We start from the raw sequence: 20,371 nt of genomic DNA on the forward strand, positions 1-20,371 counted from the left end.
GTAGTTGTGGCATGCGGGCCTAGTTGCTCCATAGCATGTGGGATTTTCCCAGACCAGGGATTGAACCTGTGTCCCCTGCATTGGCAGGCAGATTCTTAACCACTGTGCCACCAGGGAAGTCCCTGACTTGTTTTTTCATAGCTTTCAGGATTGATATTAAAAGTCTAATAATGCTCTTTTGAATCTTGGTCCTTCATAGGTAGTTGGATATTTGTCTCTGGAAGACTTTAGGATTTGTCTTTTAGGTCTTCTTAAAAAAAGCATTGTGTTGGACATTTGGTGGGACTTGGCAGTCTAGAAATGCACCCCCACGTCCACTCAGTCACCTGCAATCACCCCCGTGTCCACTCAGGTGCCATCACCCCTGTGTCCTGTTGGCCCCGTGTGTTTGCACCCTGGCGTTTCCCGGGTGCCTCTTCTCACTGTCTTCCGTCTCTGTTGCTATGAGTTTGTGCCTGTTTCTTTCTAGACTTGTCGTGCACTTAGAGGAGTCTGAGGAGAGAGCAGAGCACAGGCTGCTTTGGGCACTGTCTTTGTCCTGTTTATGCCCTGCTTTTGCCTTTTTCACCTGGTGGTGCTGATTGTGTGACTGAGTTACTGTAACAGGGGAGTGTGGAGCCCCGGGGTTTTTAATCAGCACAGCTCCCTGCAGGTGGGTTGACGTGCCTAGCGCCTGCCTCCCTCCTCTTGGGTCCTCTGAGCAGAATGTGCCCACCTGTGGACTGGCGGAGCTGCCTGCAGAGAGGAGGTGCCTGAGGTTTGTGCCCTTTCCCCCCACGCACCCCCTAACCCCTGGCGTTAGGGAGCCGAGTGGAGCCGGCCGGGTGGGGGCATGTGTCTTGTTAGACACACACGATCTTAGAGCTTGTTATAAGGAACTGTGGTCTCTGGCCCCCTCTCTTCTATTCCTCATGTGGCTGCTGTGAGTGACATTAGTTGTGCTGTGAATAAGCTGCTGGTGGGGCTGTGGGTTGGCCCGACCCGCTGACTTTGGGCTTTAAGGCCTCGTTGCACCCACACATGCTGGGGTCCCCCCGCCCCACGTAGTGATGTTGTGCTGTTAACGTCTGTGTAAACAGTACTGAGAATAAACTGGCCCTGCAGCTGGTGGTCATTGGCGACCACTGTTTGCCGGATTCTAGGCTAAGCACGTTGCCTGCGTTCTTCACTTAAACCTTGTGGTCATCCGTGAGTATTACCAATGTTCCTGCTTGCAACACTGATTTGCTGGAGTTCACATAGACACCAGAAAGTAACAATTGAAGGTTGAAATTGGGAGCATCAATACTGTTTGTTAGTAGTGTTTGTTTGGGGCATTTTCTATTTAACATTTTTAAGGCAGTCACAGTTTTCACCAGCTCTTCCCACAGTTCTCTCTGGTCTAGTGTTAATGGTGAAAGAGCATCTTCTAGCATTTTTCAGATTCTTAGAAAAGTATCAGTCTAATGGTGTACCTGACAGAGTCTTAGTGGAAGAGAGAACTTGCTGAGGTTTGGGAAGCTCCCTGTACGTCCTGTGTGTGGGCTGTGGGGGGTGTGGGCTGGCTCTCCAGTGCCTTGGGTCGGCCTGTGTTGGGGTGACAGGGAGCTGCCGACTGGGAACAGTGACCTCCACCCTTCCAGCCTCTCGTTGTCTGCCTGAGGAGAGCTCCTTGGCAGGCAGGCAGGCTCAGGACCGGTCAGTCTCCGGGCAGTGTTGTCATGGGGCCGGAGCCTCCCCAGGACACCTGGGGCAGATTCCTGCATCTGGAGAGGAGACTGGGAGGGTATCATAACTGTCCTCATCTGGTCCCGATCCATTCCGATCCGAACCGTCCCTAGGCCATCAGGGGCTTGCCTTCTCTGATTTCCTGAGTCTTATGGAACAGAACAGACTGGGTTTTTGGAAGGGTGGGCTTGTGGGCAGTTGGGTAGGCAATAAACAGTGTGCACCACCATAATCTGCCTCTGCTTGTTATAATTATGTTTTCTTTTTTCATCCTGGTTTATTTTTAACTCTAGGTGACTTCCCTATGTATAAAAAATAGATTATTAATATTCTTTTTCTGTGTAGCCTATTCTTGAGCAGAATATTTAATCCTATTCATATTTAGTTGCTTTGTATTGTACCTCTCTTCTTTTTTTTTGGCCACGCCATGTCGCACTATCTCTGTTCTCTTTAACTTACATGTTTATTCATAGTTTAACTGAATTATGATATTTAATATTGAACTATCATAGTTTCTTTAGTTTTTAAATTTAACTTTGCAATACATGCTGTAATTATAATAAATATTGATGATATGTTCTTGTTTTAAACCTGTTTCTATAATGTTTTTATTTTGCAGTAAATTCCATTAAATTTCATCCATCAGAACAGTTGGCTCTCACCGGTATGTTGATTTTGGTTTTTTATTTATTGAGCAGTTATTGCTGATCTGAAAACAGCTGTCTTCATTCCTTTCTCATCAGTAGTATCAGGCTTAGCCACACCTTTCACAGAAGTTAGTCGTTAGTAGACATTTTACAAATTGCATGAGAAATGAATAAAGAAAACTATACTGAGGGGTACTTTTTTTTTAAATGAGTAGTGGATTGCGAATTAGGTGAACTTGACTTAATGTCAGCTTGAACTCGGCCGTGTTCTCCTGGAGGTCTTTTTACAAAGCCCGTCCCTGCCACCCGCTCTTCCTGCTTGCGGGAATGTGCTCGCTTCTCTGATGCCGTCGGCACAGAGATGAGGAATTTAGCAGCCCCGAGTCGGGCTCTCTGCAGGCCCGCATCTTTACTCCTTCCCAGGCATTTCTCCTGGAAAGAGCTGTGGTACCTTGGGTTTGTCTTCATTTCACATAGTTTAAAAACACCTTGATTATAGGGACTAGCCTGGTGGCACAGTGGTTAAGAATCTGCCTGGCAATGCAGAGGACACGGGTTTGAGCCCTGGTCTGGGAAGGTTCCATATGCTGGGGAGCAGCTAAGCCCATGTGCCACAACTGCTGAGCCTGTGTGCTGCAACTACTGAAGCCCATGCACCTAGAGTCCATGCTCTGCAACAAGAGAAGCCATTGCAATGAGAAGCCCATGCACCGCAACGAAGAATAGCCCCTGCTCACTGCAACTAGAGAAAGCCCGTGTGCAGCAACGAAGACCCAGTGCAGCCAAAAATAAATAAGTAAATAAATTAAAAGAAAAAGAAAAAATAAAATGACACCTTATCATATTGAGTTTTTCCATAAAACTGTCTAACACCTGTGGACCCCCATGGTGTTTTGGGGACACGGATGGTAACCTGAAGGACGAGTGTTTGTCTAGATAAGAGGTCAGCAAGCTTTTCTGTAAAGGACCAGAAGTAACTGTTTTCATCTTGAGGCCACATGGTCTGAGTCCCAGCTGCTCAGCTCCGTTGCCACGGAAGCAGCAGAGATGGTGCACGGATGAGGGGATATGGCAGTGGGCAGTGACCCTTGTTTGTGTTTACAGGGTGGTGGCTGCCTGGATTTGGCCCATGGGCCAGTTCTGCTTACCCCAGGACTGAGGACAGAAGTGGGACTAATCAGTGCTCTTACACTCAAGTCAATCAGGTGGCAGGGTCCTTTGAGGGTCCAGTTTTAACAGGCCTCCCCCACAGAGCTAGTGGATGCCTGAATCAACATCTGGGGAGTAAAGGAGGCCAGGAGTTTAACCTAGTTATGTGGGCCGTTTGTTTTGTGGTTGGGAAGAGACGGAGACCAGTGACAACCAGGCTGGAATGAAGGGGATGAAATCGAGACACGTCAGGAAGCTGCAGTGGGAAATGGAAACATAAAGTAGTGGCCTGGAGAGTGGAGCGCCAGATGGGGGTTTGGACAGGATGCTGACTCGGAGGGAGATGGGCAGGTCGGGCACTAAATCCATTCGATGCCACAAGACATGTGCCGCCATTTGCTGCCTTGGGGAAGCTGTGCAGCCACGCAGAGAAGGTGGGGTTCAGACAGTGCTGTCGTGGGGGCAGTGGAGGTGGCCCTTTCGCACGTCTGCGGGCCTGCCTGTGCCCCTCACCTGTCCTCTGTTTTTCCCAAGTCCAAGTATCGCCTTGCGGCCTGGCTGGTGATGGCAAGGTCTCAGTACCAGGGGCTGCATAGCCAGCTGTGGGGCGCATCCAGGTTCAGTGAATGGGAACGTGCCCTTGAGTTATTTTGGGTTTCTGTTTTCTTAGGTTGGCCAGATGGAAAATAAAATCTGCAACTTGTAAATTTTCTCTGAACCTTCACATCTTCCTCCCTAAAATGAAGGGGGGTTATTTTTATAGATAATCATTATCTTTGTGTACTTTTGCTATTCTCAGTAGCATTACATAGTCTCAGAAGTAGCTGTTTAAGTATAGTCAGTCACTTGCAATCCCTCAGGTACAGAATTTAGCAGGAGCCTAGCCAGCGCATGTTTACACCTCGGGTAATTTCCCCTCTTTCTCTCCTCAGCTTCTGGAGATCAGACGGCCCATGTCTGGAGGTATGCGGTTCAGCTGCCCACTCCTCAGCCTGCAGCCGACACTAGTGTAAGCAGCACATTTACTTACCCTGAAAGCACGATATGGGGTATGTTGGTAGGTTCTGGATGCTTGTGAGTTTTAGGACAAACTTACAATTTGTGTTGTGGGCCGAATGTGTGTGTCCCCAAAACTCATAGGTTAGAGTAGAGTCCTAACCCCCCATGGGGCTGTATTTGGAGATGGGCCTCTAAGGAAGTCATTAAGGTCAAATAAGGTCACAAGGGTGGGGCCCTGATCCAGTAGGATCGGTGTCTGTAGGAGAAGAGGCACCTGAGGGCTCCCTGTACCTTCTCGTTGCACGCACCGAGGAGAGGCCATGTGAGGACACCTGCCAGCCAGGACGCGAGCACTCACCACAGCCAGAGTGCTGGCCCTAGCCTGGCTGCTTAGCCGACCAGGGCCGAGTCTTTGTCTGTATCCGGGTGTGTTTGCTTTCACTTTCCTTTCCACAAATGTTAAATGTTTACATTACTTCTTAAAAATTTTGTGGTTAAGTTATACTTCTTAATATTTTATGTATTTGATTTTAGACAACTTGTGTGTCTTTCATGTGAGATAAATCCTGTACGTCACTGGTGCATGTGATATCATTTGCATGTGGGTAAAGTTTTTTTTTTTGTGCCTGCTTCCTTTTTTTAAAAATTTAATTAATTAATTTTTTTATACAGCAGGTTCTTATTAGTCATCCATTTTATACACATCAGTATATACATGTCAATCCCAATAGCCAATTCATCACACCACCACCGCCCCGCCACTTTTCCCCCTTGGTGTCCATACATTTGTTCTCTACATCTGTGTCTCTATTTCTGCCCTGCAAACCAGTTCATCTGTACCATTTTTCTAGGTTCCACATATATGTGTTAATATATATTTGTTTTTCTCTTTCTGACTTACTTCACTCTGTATGACAGTCTCTAGATTCATCCACATCTCTACAAATGACCCAATTTCGTTCCTTTTTATGGCTGAATAATATTCCATCGTATATACGTACCACATCTTTATCCATTTGTCTGTCATTGGGCATTTAGGGTTGCTTCCATGACCTGGCTATTGTAAATAACGCAACCATGAACATTGGGGTGCATGTGTCTTTTTGAATTATGGTTTTCTCTGGGTATATGCCCAGTAGTGGGATTTCTGGGTTATATGGTAATTCTGTTTTTAGTTTTTTGAGGAACCTCCATACTGTTCTCCATAGTGCCTGTATCAATTTACATTCCCACCAACAGTACGAGAAGGTTCCCTTTTCTCCACACCTTCTCCAGCATTTGTTGTTTGTAGATTTTCTGATGGTGCCCATTCTAACAGGTGTGAGGTGATACCTCATTGTAGTTTTGATTTGCATTTCTCTAATAATGAGTGATGTTGAACAGCTTTTCATGTGCTTCTTGGCCATCTGTATGTCCTCTTTGGAGAAATGTCTATTTAGGTCTTCTGCCCATTTTTTGGTTGGGTTGTTTGTTTTTTAAATATTGAGCTACATGAGCTGCTTATATATATTAGAGATTAATTTTTTGTCTGTTGATTCATTTGCAAATATTTTTTCCCATTCTCACGGTTGTCTTTTCGTCTTGTTTGTAGTTTCCTTTGCTTTGCAAAAGCTTTTAAGTTTCATTAGGTCCCATTTGTTTATTTTTGTTTTTATTTCCATTACTCTAGGAGGTGGATCAAAAAAGATCTTGCTGTGATTTTTGTCAAAGAATGTTCTTCCTATGTTTTCCTCTAAGAGTTTTATAGTGTCCGGTCTTACATTTAGGTCTCTAATCCATTTTGAGTTTATTTTTGTGTATGGTGTTAGGGAGTGTTTAATTTCATTCTTTTACATGTAGCTGTCCAGTTTTCCAAGCACCACTTATTGAAGAGACTGTCTTTTCTCCATTGTATATCCTTGCCACCTTTGTCATAGATTAGTTGACCATAGGTGCGTGGGTTTATCTCTGGGCTTTCTATCCTGTTCCATTGATCTATATTTCTGTTTTTGTGCCAGTACCATATTGTCTTGATTACTATAGCTTTGTAGTATAGTCTGAAGTCAGGGAGTCTGATTCCTCCAGCTCCGTTTTTTTCCCTCAAGACTGCTTTGGCTATTCGGGGTCTTTAGTGTCTCCATACAAATTTTAAGATTTTTTGTTCTAGTTCTGTAAAAAATGCCATTGGTAATTTGATAGGGATTGCATTGAATCTAGATTGCTTTGGGTAGTATAGTCATTTTCACAATATTGATTCTTCCAATCCAAGAACATTGTATACCTCTTCATCTGTTGGTATCATCTTTAATTTCTTTCAACAGTGTCTTACAGTTTTCTGCATACAGGTCTTTTGTCTCCCTAGGTAGGTTTATTCCTAGGTATTTTATTCTTTTTGTTGCAGTGGTAAATGGGAGTGTTTGCTTAATTTCTCTTTCAGGTTTTGCATCATTAGTGTATAGCAATGCAAGAGATTTCTGTGCATTAATTTTGTATCCTGCAACTTTACAAATTCATTGATTAGCTCTAGTAGTTTTCTGGTAGCATCTTTAGGATTCCCTATGTATAGTATCATGTCATCTGCAAACAGTGACAGTTTTACTTCTTCTTTTCCATTTTGTATTCCTTTTATTTGTTTTTCTTCTGATTGCCATGGCTAGGACTTCCAAAACTATGTTGAATAATAGGGGCGAGAGTGGACATTCTCATCTTGTTCCTGATCTTAGAAGAAATGCTTTCAGTTTTTCACCATTGAGAATGATGTTTGCTGTGGGTTTGTTGTATATGGGCTTTATTATGTTGAGGTAGGTTCCCTCTGTGCCCACTTTCTGGAGAGTTTTTATCATAAATGGGTGTTGAATTTTGTCAAAAGCTTTTCCTGCATTTATTGAGGTGAACATATGGTTTTTATTCTTCAGTTTGTTAATATGGTGTATCACATTGATTGATTTGTGTATATTGAAGAATCCTTGCATCCCTGGTATAAATCCCACTTGATCATGGTGTATGATCCTTTTAATGTGTTGGATTTTGTTTGCTGGTGTTTTGTTGAGGATTTTTGCATCTATATTCATCAGTGATATTGGTCTGTTGTTTACTTTTTTTGTGACATCTTTGTCTGGTTTTGGTATCAGGGTGATGGTGGCCTCGTAGAATGAGTTTGAGAGTGTTCCTCCCTCTGCTATATTTTGGAAGTGTTTGAGAAGGATGGGTGTTAGCTCTTCTCTAAATGTTTGATAGAATTCACCTGTGAAGCCATCTGGTCCTGGACTTTTGTTTGTTGGAAGATTTTTAATCACAGTTTCAATGTCATTACTTGTGATTGGTCTATTCATATTCTTTATTTCTTCCTGGTTCAGTCTTGGAAGGTTATACCTTTCTAAGAATTTGTCCATTTCTTCCAGGTTGTCCATTTTATTGGCATAGAGTTACTTATAGTAGTCTCTTAGGATGCTTTGTATTTCTGCAGTGTCTGTTGTAACTTCTCCTTTTTCATTTCTAATTTTATTGATTTGAGTCCTCTCTTTTTCTTTTTTTTGCTACTCTATTTATTTATTTTTAACGGCGTATAATTGCTTTACAGTGGTGTGTTAGTTTCTGCTTTATACAGAGTGAATCAGTTATACATATACATATACCCCCATATCTCCTCCCTCTTGCATCTCCCTCCCTCCCACCCTCCCTATCCCACCCATCTAGCTGGTCACAAAGCACTGAGCTGATCTCCCTTGTGCTATGCGACTGCTTCCCATTACCTATCTGTTTTACATTTGGTAGTGTATATATGTCCATATATACACTACCACTCTCTCACTTTGTCCCAGCTTACCCATCCCCCCCACCATGTCCTCAAGTCCATTCTCTAGTAGGTCTGCATCTTTATTCCTGTCTTGCCCCTAGGCTCTTCATGACCTTCTTTTTTTTTTTCTGATTTCATATATATGTGTTAGCATACGGTATTTGTTTTTCTCTTTCTGACTTACTTCACTCTGTGTGACAGACTCTGGGTCCATCCACCTCACTACAAATAACTCAATCTCGTTTCTTTTTATGGCTGAGTAATATTCCATCGTATATATGTGCCACATCTTGTTTATCCATTCATCTGCTGATGGACACTTAGGTTGCTTCCATGTCCTGGCTATTGTAAATAGAGCTGCAATGAACATTGTGGTACGTGACTCTTTTTGAATTATGTTTTTCTCAGGGTATATGCCCAGTAGTGGGATTGCTGGGTCGTATGGTAATTCTACTTTTAGTTTTTTAAGGAACCTCCATACTGTTCTCCAAAGTGGCTGTATCAATTTACATTCCCACCAGCAGTGTTGAGGGTTCTCTTTTCTCCACACCCTCTCCAGCATTTATTGTTTGTAGATTTTTTGATGATGGCCATTCTGACTGGTGTGAGATGATATTGCATTGTAGATTTGATTTGCATTTCTCTGATGATTAATGATGTTGAGCATTCTTGTTGAGCATTCTTTCATGCGTTTGTTGGCAATCTGTGTATCTTCTTTGGAGAAATGTCTATTTAGGTCTTCTGCCCATTTTTGGATTGGGTTGTTTGTTTTTTTGATATTGAGCTACATGAGCTGCTTTTATTATAAAGTTTGGAGATTAATCCTTTGTCGGTTGCTAAATTTGCAAATGTTTTCTCCCATTCTGAGGGTTATTTTTTCGTCTTGTTTATGGTTTCCTTTGCTGTGCAAAAGCTTTTAAGTTAATCATTAGGTCCCATTTGTTTATTTTTGTTTTTATTTCCATTTCTCTAGGAGCTGGGTCAAAAAGGATCTTGCTGTGATTTATGTCATAGAGTGTTCTGCCTGTGTTTTCCTCTAAGAGTTGGATACTGTCTGGCCTTAACGTTTAGGTCTTTAATCCATTTTGAGTTTACTTCTGTGTTTGGTGTTAGAAAATGTTCTAATTTCATTTTTACATGTAGCTGTCCAGTTTTCCCAGCACCACTTATTGAAGAGGGTATCTTTTCTCCATTGTATATTCTTGCCTCCTTTTTCAAAGATAAGGTGACCATATATGCATGGGTTTATCTCTGGGCTTTCTGTCCTGTTCCATTGATTGATATTTCTGTTTTTGTGCCAGTACCATACTGTCTTGAATACTGTAGCTTTGTAGTATAGTGTGAAGTCCACGAGCCTGATTCCTCCAGCTCTGTTTTTCTTTCTCAAGATACCTTTGGCTATTCGGGGTCTTTTATGTTTCCATACAAATTGTGAAATTTTTTGTTCTAGTTCTGTGAAAAACGCCTCTGGTAGTTTGATAGGGATTGCATTGAATCTGTAAATTGCTTTGAGTAGTATAGTCATTTTCCCAGTGTTGATTCTTCCAATCCAAGAACTTGGTATATCTCTCCATCTATTTATCATCTTTAATTTCTTTCATCAGTGTGTTATAATTTTCTGCACATAGGTCTTTTGTCTCCTTAGGTAGGATTATTCCTATGTATTCTTTTTGTTGCTGTGGTAAACGGGAGTTTTTTCTTCATTTCACTTTCAGATTTTTCATCATTAGTGTATAGGAATGCCAGAGATTTCTGCATTAATTTTGTATCCTGCTACTTTACCAAATTTATTGATTAGCTCTAGCAGTTTTCTGGTAGCATCTTTAGGATTCTCTATGTATAGTATCATGTCATCTGCAAACAGTGGCAGCTTTACTTCTTCTTTTCTGATTAGGATTCCTTTTATTTCTTTTTCTTCTTTGATTGCTGTGGCTAGAACTTCCAGAACTATGTTGAATAATAGTGGTGAGAATGGGCAGCCTTGTCTTGTTCCTGATCTTAGAGGAAATGCTTTCAGTGTTTCACCATTGAGGATGATGTTGGCTGTGGGTTTGTTGTATATGGCCTTTATTATGTTGAGGTAAGTTCCCTCTATGCCTACTTTCTGGAGGGTTTTTATTATAAATGGGTGTTGAATTTTGTCAAAAGCTTTCTCTGCATCTATTGAGATGATCATATGGTTTTTCTCTGTCAATTTGTTAATATGGTGTATCACATTGATTGATTTGTGTATATTGAAGAATCCTTGCATTCTTGGGATAAACCCTACTTGATCATGGTGTATGATCTTTTTAATGTGCTGTTGGATTCTGTTTGCTTAGTATTTGGTTGAGGATTTTTGCATCTATGTTCATCAGTGATATTGGTCTGTTGTTTACTTTTTTTGTGACAGTTTTATCTGGTTTTGGTATCAGGGTGATGGTGGCCTCGTAGAATGAATTTGAGAGTGTTCCTCCCTCTGCTATATTTTGGAAGAGTTTGAGAAGGATAGGTGTTAGCTCTTCTCTAAATGTTTGATAGAATTTGCCTGTGAAGCCATCTGGTTCTGGGCTTTTGTTTGTTGGAAGATTTTTAATCACAGTTTCAATTTCATTGCTTGTGATTAGTCTGTTCATATTTTCTGTTTTTTCCTGGTTCAGTCTCGGAAGGTTGTGCATTTCTAAGAATTTGTCCATTTCTTCCAGGTTGTCCATTTTATTGGCATATAGTTGCTTGTAGTAATCTCTCATGATCCTTTGTATTTCTGCAATGTCAGTTCCTTCTCCTTTCTCATTTGTAATTCTATTGATTTGAGTCTTCTCCCTTTTTTCCTTGATGAGTCTGGCTAATGGTTTATCAATTTTGATAATCTTCTCAAACTATCAGCTTTTAGTTTTATTGATCTTTGCTATCATTTCCTTCATTTCTTTTTCATTTATTTTTAATCTGATCTTTATGATTTCTATCCTTCTGCTAACTTTGGCTTTTGTTTGTTCTTCTTTCTCTAGTTCCTTTAGGTGTAAGCTTATATTGTTTATTTTAGATTTTTCTTGTTTCATGAGGTAGCCTTGTATAGGTATAAACTTTCCTCTTAAAACTGCGTTTGCTGCATCCCATAGGTTTTGGATTGTCATGTTTTCATTGTCATTTGTCTCTAGGTATTTTCTGATTTCCTCTTCGATTTCTTCAGTGATATCTTGGTTATTTAGTAACGTATTGTTTCGCCTCCATGTGTTTGTGTTTTTTACGTTTTTTTTCCTCTGTAATTGATTTCTAATCTCATAGCATTGTGGTCAGAAAAGATGTTTGATATGATTCCAATTTGTTAAATTTACTGAGGCTTGATTTGTGACCCAAGATGTGATCTATCCTGGAGAATGTTCCGTGCGCACTTGTGAAGAAAGTGTAATCTGCTGTTTTGGGGTGGAATGTCCTGTTAATATCAATTAAATCTATTTCGTCTATTGTGTCACTGAAAGCTTGTGTTTCCTTATTAATTTTCTGTTTGGATGATCTGTCCGTTGGGGTAAGTGAGGTGTTAAGGTCCCCCACTATTATTGTGTTACTGTTGATTTCCTCTTTTATACCTGTTAGCAGTTGCCTTATGTATTGGTGTGCTCCTATGTTGGGTGCGTATATATTTATAATTGTTATATCTTCTTCTTGGATTGATCCCTTGATCATTATGTAGTGTCATTCCTTGTCTCTTGTAACATTCTTTATTTTAAAGTCTATTTTATCTGATATGAGTATTGCTACTCCAGCTTTCTTTTGATTTCCATTTGCATGGAACATCTCTTTCCATCCCCTCCCTTTCAGTCTGAATGTGTCCCTAGGTCTGAAGTGGGTCTCTTGTAGATAGCATATATATGGGTCTTTTTTTTTGTATCCATTCAGCAAGCCTGTGTCTTTTGGTTGGAGCATTTAATCCATTCACGTTTAATTATCGATATGTATGTTCCTGTGACCATTTTCTTAATTGTTTTGGGTTTGTTTTTGTAGATCCTTTTCTTCTCTTGTGTTTCCCACTTAGAGAAGTTCCTTTAGCATTTGTTGTAGAGCTGGTTTGGTGGTGCTGAGTTTTCTTAGCTTTTGCTTGTCTGTAAAGGTTTTGATTTCTCCATCGAATCTGAGTGAGATCCTTGCCGGGTAGAGTAATCTTAGTTGTAGGTTCTTCCCTTTCATCACTTTATATCATGCCACTCCCTTCTGGCTTGTAGAGTTTCTGCTGAGAAATCAGCTGCTAACCTTATGGGAATTCCCTTGTATGTTATTTGTCATTTTTCTCTTGCTGCTTTCAGTAATTTTTCTTTGTCTTTAATTTTTGCCAATTTGATTACTATGTGTCTCGGTGTGTTTCTCCTTGGGTTTTTCCTGTATGGGACTGTCTGCACTTCCTGGACTTGGGTGGCTATTTCCTTTCCCATGTTAGGGAAGTTTTCAACTATAATCTCTTCAAATATTTTCTCTGCTCCTTTCTCTCTCTCTTCTCCTTCTGGGGCCCATATCATGCGAATGTTGTTGCGTTTAATGTTGTCTCAGAGGTCTCTTAGGCTGTCTTCATTTCTTTTCATTCTTTTTTCTTTATTCTGTTCCACAGCAGTGAATTTCCACCATTCTGTCTTCCAGGTCACTTATCCGTTCTTCTGCCTCAGTTATTCTGCTATTGATTCCTTCTAGTGTATTTTTCATTTCAGTTATTGTGTTGTTCATCTCTGTTTGTTCTTTAATTCTTCTAGATCTTTGTTAAACATTTCTTGCATCTTCTCGATCTTTGCCTCCGTTCTTTTTTTTTTTTTTTTTTTGTGGTACGCGGGCCTCACACTGTTGTGGCCTCTCCTGTTGTGGATCACAGGCTCTGGACGTGCAGGCTCAGCAGCCATGGCTCATGGGCCCAGCTGCTCTACGGCATGTGGGACCTTCCCGGACTGGGGCACAAACCCATGTCCCCTGCATCTGCAGGCAGACTCTCAACCACTGCACCACCAGGGAAGCCCCCTCCATTCTTTTTCCGAGGTCCTGGATCATCTTCATTATCATTATTCTGAATTCTTTTTCTGGAATGTTGCCCATCTCCACTTCATTTAGTTGTTTTTCTGGGGTTTTATCTTGTTCCTTCATCTGGTACATAGCCCTCTGCCTTTACATCTTGTCTATCTTTCTGTGAATGTCTCATGTGTGTAAAGTTTTAATGTTGGTAACAAAAGAGGTTGCATGTTGAGAAGAATGAATCCACAGGTTTAAACCACAAACCCCTCAGTTACATGCTTGCTTTTCCTGTAGGATACAGATGCACCTTCTTTGGATAATCACGCAGGGTCTTAGTTATCCTTTTTGGTGACTTGATCTTCCTAGTTTCTGTTGAGGGTGGCTTTTTGCTGTAGAGTCTACACACACTCAGCCCTTCCCTGTGCTGCTCCTGCGGGGGGAAGTTTCGCCAGGCAGAGGACGCTGAGTGATTTCATATAGTTGAGCAAACGTTAGGTTTCCATTTACGTTTTGGCTGTAATTGTTAGAGGATGATAGTAATCTTCCAGTTTTCATATCTCTGCCTGTGAATATTCCTTTAGTTTTTCTCTTTTTAATCCTTTTAAATATTGTTCTATTTAGAGATGGGGTAAGTAATTAATGAATTCCAGTAATGAGTAGGAATGAGTTTTCTTTAGATAAGTGGTCTTAACAATTCATTTTTAATTCAGTGTATTATGTATTTAATTTTAATACAGATTTTTCCCTCGTGGAATTTCCAAACTGTCATGTGCTGTGCTTAATGCACGCGTTCACTCAAGAAACACTGAGCATTGGAGGAGGACGGGGCAGAGGTGTGCATGAAGACTGATGCTCAGAAAATGAGTTTATGTTGTATGGATTTCCTTTTCCAGATAAAATTTAAAAGGCACCAATTTTGTCAGAGGGAATATTACATATAATACTTAGATTAAAAAACTTAATAGTTTATTTAGAATGTAAGGTTGACTTTATTTTCTTTAGGATTTTGTTTGTGTTGGATGCAGGGACTTTTCTTGCTTGAAAGTTGCTGCCTCAGGGCTTGGAGGTTCCCTGGGGGCCCCAGCTTGAATTTGAGATGCACCTGAGGTGTGGTCGGTGCTGGGACCACTCTGCAATCTGCCATGAAAGGAAGAGCAGGTGGTGCTCCCTCATTACTGCCCAGCCCGAGCCTTGTGCTTGGATGGGCAGCACTGGTTTTCTTAAGCTTTGCTGGCCAGTCTCGGCTCAGGTTACATCCCTCTATTGTGTGTGTATACATGACATACATCCGTGCGCTGTGTGTGTCTATGTGTGTGTATGCACGACATGTATTTCCATACCTATGACATCTGCTCCCATACCCATGTGTGTGCACTTGTGCCCAATGTGTGTCTGCCTCCGCTGGCCCATATGCTCTGTGAGGCGGGGCCCCAGGCCCGCATCACCTCCTACACGAGTTCCATGTGGACATGCCAGGCAGCGGCCATCTCCCCTTCTATTCTGTGTGACCAGCATGTGGTCTGGCACCGTGTAAGCACCTGATAAATATTTGTTGAATGAATACACAGTATTTTCTTAAAGACCTGAAGCCTAGGGTGACTATTAGGTTTTTTCTTTTATCCTTAACTTTTGACAAAAGATTATTGATAATGTAGGAAAATAAAGTGAACTCTCATGTCTATTAACATAGCAATAGAATTCTAAACGTGTTTTAAATAGGCTTCTGAGAACTGAATGTTCGTTTTTTTTTATTGTGACAAATTATTGATTTTCAGTTGTGTTTAGTTTTATTACATTTCTCTTAATCTGTGGTGAAAACTTAAAATGTTTAAAATCATTTTATTTTCCCCTTTTATTGGTTAGTGGAAATGAACTGTAGCTCATTTGATGAGCTTGGCCCAGGGTTTTAGCCAAGTAAGAGATGGTGAAGTTGATACACAGTCACTGAGCACCACTTAGTACCAGACACCCACTGGTGTTGGTCGTAACGTTGGTTAAGTCCTAGAAGGACAGACAGTAACAGTGCAGTTGTGCAGCTGTGTCTGGCAGCCTCAGGATTCCCAGGGAACCGCCTCTCTGCTCTCCCCCAGCAGCAGCTCTGTGGCGAGGACGAGGTGGAGTGCTCCGACAAGGACGAGCCCGATGCAGACGTGGACGCATCCAGCGACTGTCCCACCATCCGGGCGCCACTGACATCACTTAAGAGCCACCAGGGAGTCGTCATAGCCGCTGACTGGCTGGTTGGGGGCAAGCAGGCGGTGACGGCCTCGTGGGACAGAACGGCGAACCTGTATGACGTGGAGACGTCGGAACTTGTTCACTCCCTGACAGGTGTGCAGGCACTGCATTCCCGGTTGTGTGCAGACGACGTCTCGTCTAGAAGGACTCTTGGTTCTCTTGGTGCAGCTGTGATTTTCAGAGCTCCTTTATGATTAATAGAGCTGTTGGTAGTTAAATTTATCTTATCTTCGGGGGGGGTTAATTGCATCTAGATACATGCAGTATCCAGACATTTGAATGTGGTTGTTGTATTAGTTTTCTTTTGCTTCATAACAAACTTCCACATGCTTAATGTCTTAAAATAGCATGAATATATCACATTGTGCCCCTGGGTCAGGAGTTCTGGGCACATGCTTGCTGACCCTCTGGTTCTCAGGGTGTCATGGGTGGAGTGAAGGTGTTGGTGGGGGCTATGCTCTCACCTGAGACCTGGGGTCCTCTTACTGCCTTTGGGAGGATTCCTTTTCTTGTGGCCCGTGACTGAGATCCCGTTTTCCTGCCTGTTGTCAGCTGGGGGCAGTTCTCAGCATCCAGAGGCTGCCCTCAGTTCCCCGTGGCCACTCCAGAGGCATCTCACCATGTGCTGTTGGCTTTCTTCTAGGCCAGCAGGAGAGCATCTCTGCCGGGACCCTTTGAAAGGGTCCACCTGACTAGGTCAGGCCCATCCAGGACAATCTTTCTTTTGATTAACTCAAAGCCATGTGATTTGGGGGCCTTAGTTATATCTTCAGAATCTCTTTTGCTTTAAAAATGTACCAAGATTACCAGAGCATTTGCAGGTTCTTCCCAAACACAGGACAGGAATCCTGCAGGGTGTGTACCAGGGCTGGGCATCTCTGGGCTGTCTCAGAGCTCTGCCCATCACAGGCCTTTGTGCGTGTTTATCGGTGAGTGCCTTTCCTCATTGAGTGATAAAGGTTGTGTTCTACCGAGTGCTCCACCTGTGTATTATTAGAGGTTATTCTGCAAGTGCGGAATTTGGAACTGTACTTATTTACACACTCGGCCTGTTGGAGATCTGCCTGACCTTCCAGCCATCGGTGTCAGGAGTGTCCCACCCATACTTGTCCTGCTCTTCCAAATGCACAAGGGGAAGGGACACGGGTCCCACCTCAACCCCACACACCATTCCCGCGACTCCTCTTACTGGCAGCATAGCAGGGGCCTGCCTCCCTGTGACCATCTGCCCTTCATCTCTGTCGCAGGGCACGATCAGGAGCTGACGCACTGCTGCACACACCCGACCCAGCGGCTGGTGGTGACCTCCTCTCGCGACACGACTTTCCGTCTGTGGGACTTCAGGGACCCTTCCATCCACTCCGTGAATGTTTTCCAGGGCCATACGGAGTGAGTCTCAGTTGCTTAGATGTCTCTTTTTAACTATTCGAGAAAGAAGTTTTGCAGGTAGACGTTAAGACTCAGTTCTTATTTTAATTTTCAGTGTTAATTTCCAACTCCACCATTTTTCAGAATGGCTACTCTTTCCCAAAACACTTAGCTACATTTTGGAAGATTTCACTGATGTCCCCTCCTGAAACTGGAGGTGGGCAGGAGGCAGGGAAGGGCCAGGAAACGCTCGGGTCGTGGCGTGAACATCAGAGCGGTTCCCTGCCCCTTCTCGTCCTCGCGCTGGGCTCGTTCTTGTCTAGTCTTGACGTCACGCATGTTTGCAGGGCTGTTCCGGGAGAGTGCCCACGTCCCACCCTCTGCCTGGTGGGCAGAGCTGCATCCCGACAGCTTGCCCCCCACACGCTTTTTCTCACCCCATGTGACCTTCCCACTGAGTGATGCCCAGCCTCCCAGCTTCTCGGCCTGCAGTCTGGCCCTCTCCCGGCGGCCCTGTGCAGCCCCCGCTGGCACTCCTGTCACCCGCAGCTCCCGACCATGTCCTGTCACCTGCCCCCGCTGTCCTGCAGGGTTCCTCCTGTACAGCAGCATGTCTGTAAAGGCCAGATTGCAGCCATATCAGCGAACACTTCTTGGCAGATGAACCTGCTTGTCGGCTGCTCCAGTCTGATTTCCTGTCTTTGTCACACAGTCCTGTAAACGAATCCATTTTCTGTGTTTAATGTTAGGTACTAAATTTTAGATTTAATATTCAAAATTAATAAATGTTCAAAAGGAAGCCAGGACAGTGTTCTTCCAGAAGCTCGAGGTCAAGAGGTTGGTGTGTGCAGCCCCAGTGCCTGCCCAGCTGAGTGTGGGCTTCAGTGGGAAGGCCCTCGTCTGTCGGAGGGGTGCGCTCCTGCTAGGGGGACCCCGGGCTCCCCCAAGTCCCTACCTCCTGTGGCCGGTCCTGTTTGAGGAGGGGGGATCCTGCTGGGGTGCCAGGGGCCTAGGAGCAGCTGCTCTTCCCTGCTTTTCAGGCAAGTCACTCAGGGCCCAGGGAGCAGAAGGGACCGTTTGGTCACAGTGCGCTGAACGAGCCAGGACTCTCTGCCCACACAGCCCTACTCCTTAGTCCGCACGTCTTTTTGCCACGTTCCTCATTTTAAAAGTTTAAGCATAACATAAAAGTTGAAAGAATAGTCAGCACATCCCCAATTACCCTTCTCCTAGGATCACCCATTTTAATTTCTCCACTTTTGCCTCTGTCTCTGCAGACACATGTGCAAAGGGCTGGATGTACAGCACGCACTCGTACTTTCTTTGGCTGAGCCTGTGTCTTTGAGAATAAGGACATTCTCTAAATATCATGGTATTGTTTCCACCTGAGAAAAATAAAAAACAGCCTGTGACAGCTTCTGACATCCAGCCTATGTTCACATTTATCCCTGTTGTCCTCAGAGAATCTTTTATGTTTTTTTAAGGTTCAATTGAGATTCATTCATTACATTTAGATACTATGTTCCTTGGTCTCTTTTAATCTGGGGCAGTTCCACCCATTTTGTTATCATTATTTTTTGTGACGTCGAGTTTGTGTGTGGAATGCAAGCCAATCTCATGTGGAACGTTCACCCTCTGCATTTCTTCTGCGGCTTCCTTTCTGCCGGAAGTCTCATAGCCACTGCTGTGTGTGCTGCGTCCCACCCATCACTGCACGACTGGGGACGCTGGCCTGGACCACAGGTGGTGTCTGCCAGGTGTCCCCACGACCGTGAGGGTTGACACGTTGAGGTGCATCTTGTTTCTCAGCAACCTTCCACCCAGTGAAAGGTCTGATGTCATCAAGGGTCCTTGCCTGAATCAGTTATTCCTTCGAGAGTTGGGAAAGGATGGTTTTGCTGATTCTGTCCTTTCTTCTTCCTGCGTAAGCTGGCGCTTTATTCATTGGCATGGTTGAGAGTTAGTGCAGCCTCGCGGACCCTCCTACTCTAGGGTGATGGGCCTTTGTGGCCGTGAGTATGAGCGATGCTCAGGCTGTGCCAGATTCACCTCCGAGCGCCCCATGGCTCCTCTTCCACAAGACCCTCACTCGGCCAACTTGCCGCCCTGGCCTGGCAGGCGTCTGTCCAGACTCACCCTGTGCCGTCCGCCCCAGTCTCCTCACTGAGCTGGCCCTGCTGGTGGTCCTGGACCGAGCAGAATCTGGCCGGAGATCCAGGGCGGGTGGAGGAGTCTCGCATGGAGGGCAGGCAGTCTGTCTTGTGGCGCACGGGCCTCTGCCCTGCTCGCTTGAGCCTCCTCTGCCGCACGGGGTAGGGTAGACCTGCGGGGGCAGAATCCTGGAGGCTCCCCTGGTGAGTGTGGAGCACGGTGAGGACTCGGTGAGTCCTGATGGCCTCCTGCCCGTCTGTGGGTAAACCGAAGCAGGGTCCTCAAGATTGCCGGACTCTGAATTTGGTTCCAGGGAGCTCTGTCTCCATGTTATTTGAAGGGTCTTTTGGTCACATTCTATTTTCAGTTGCTCTATTTAACTTCTGAAAGTTTTTATTTTTGTTTTGCACAAAAAGCCAAGAACTTACTTGTCTTACTGGGAGTTGATGGAAGAGCCTGGTGTAGCTTTGAGAGCATGGTAGCAGTGGCCTGTTCCCACCTGTCTTCTCTGATTGTGGAGGGTAGCAAGTACTGTGTCATGTTTAAAATACCTGTTTAATTGTTGGTCTGTTTTTGCAGCTGGTAGGTGTGTAAAACGATGGCTGTTTTGGAGAGAGACATGAGGAGCGTAACTGGGGATGAAGGACTTATTTCCAGTATGTGACACAGTTTCTTAGGTTTGTTTTTTCTAATGGGATCAGGAGTGGCTTAGAGTTGACAGGGTGCTGGGTCCACCCCTGGGGGCCTCTCCCAACCCCGACCTGAGATGTCGGTTCACACTTGAGTTCACTTTTACTACGAGGACACAGGAGCTTTTGGATGGTAATAGAATATACGTAAAGTACCGCTCTTAGGGTATTTACGTTTTCTCTTTTCTTGCTCTGTTAGGATGAGCTAGCATATTTCGTTGATGTGTAGATACAAACATCAGTTTTAAAAAGTTCTCTCTTTGGCACTAATTTCCTGCAGTAAGTGTCAGAGAAGGGGAATCTTCACCTTTTTTCAAGCCTTCGTGAATTGGTGGGCTGGCTGAGGGGCTGGCTTTTGTGTTTCCTGTCGACTTTACGGTTGCGGCTGCACTGGGGCCCACAGGCCTTGCAGAGGCTGCAGGCCGCGTGGTCAGCAGATGGGGCTGCAGGCTGTTCTCTCCCTTTTGGAACCACCATCCCATGTTACATCATCTGTAAGCCTCTGGGAATGACTGCAGTTTGGAAAAGCAGGAAGTGAGACATTTTACAGGCTTTCAGTTAAGGACTCTTCCTAGTCCCTGACTTGACTGCTGCCTTTTTGTGTCTGGCACGGGTCTTCTGGGGTCGAGCCATATGACACGTGGTATCCATGGAATGTACTCCCTTTGCACGGGGATGTA

General features: G+C 44.0%; 1 protein-coding gene across 2 annotated transcripts in view; it reads left to right on the forward strand.

Annotated features, from left to right (window-relative positions):
* The window catches only part of WDR37 (WD repeat domain 37), a 56,565-nt gene that overhangs the window by 24,520 nt on the left and 11,674 nt on the right, over nt 1-20,371 (forward strand). The window contains exons 8-11 of one of the 2 annotated variants that reach the window (XM_065871396.1): nt 2,327-2,371; nt 4,436-4,512; nt 15,339-15,576; nt 16,731-16,872. In XM_065871396.1, coding sequence (XP_065727468.1) covers nt 2,327-2,371; nt 4,436-4,512; nt 15,339-15,576; nt 16,731-16,872 — 502 coding nt within the window. The remainder of the gene's footprint in view (nt 1-2,326; nt 2,372-4,435; nt 4,513-15,338; nt 15,577-16,730; nt 16,873-20,371) is intronic. The other variant, XM_065871397.1, reaches the window with a different exon arrangement.

This window comes from Phocoena phocoena, chromosome 2 (assembly GCF_963924675.1).
Source record: "Phocoena phocoena chromosome 2, mPhoPho1.1, whole genome shotgun sequence".
NCBI classification, from domain to species: Eukaryota; Metazoa; Chordata; class Mammalia; order Artiodactyla; family Phocoenidae; genus Phocoena; species Phocoena phocoena.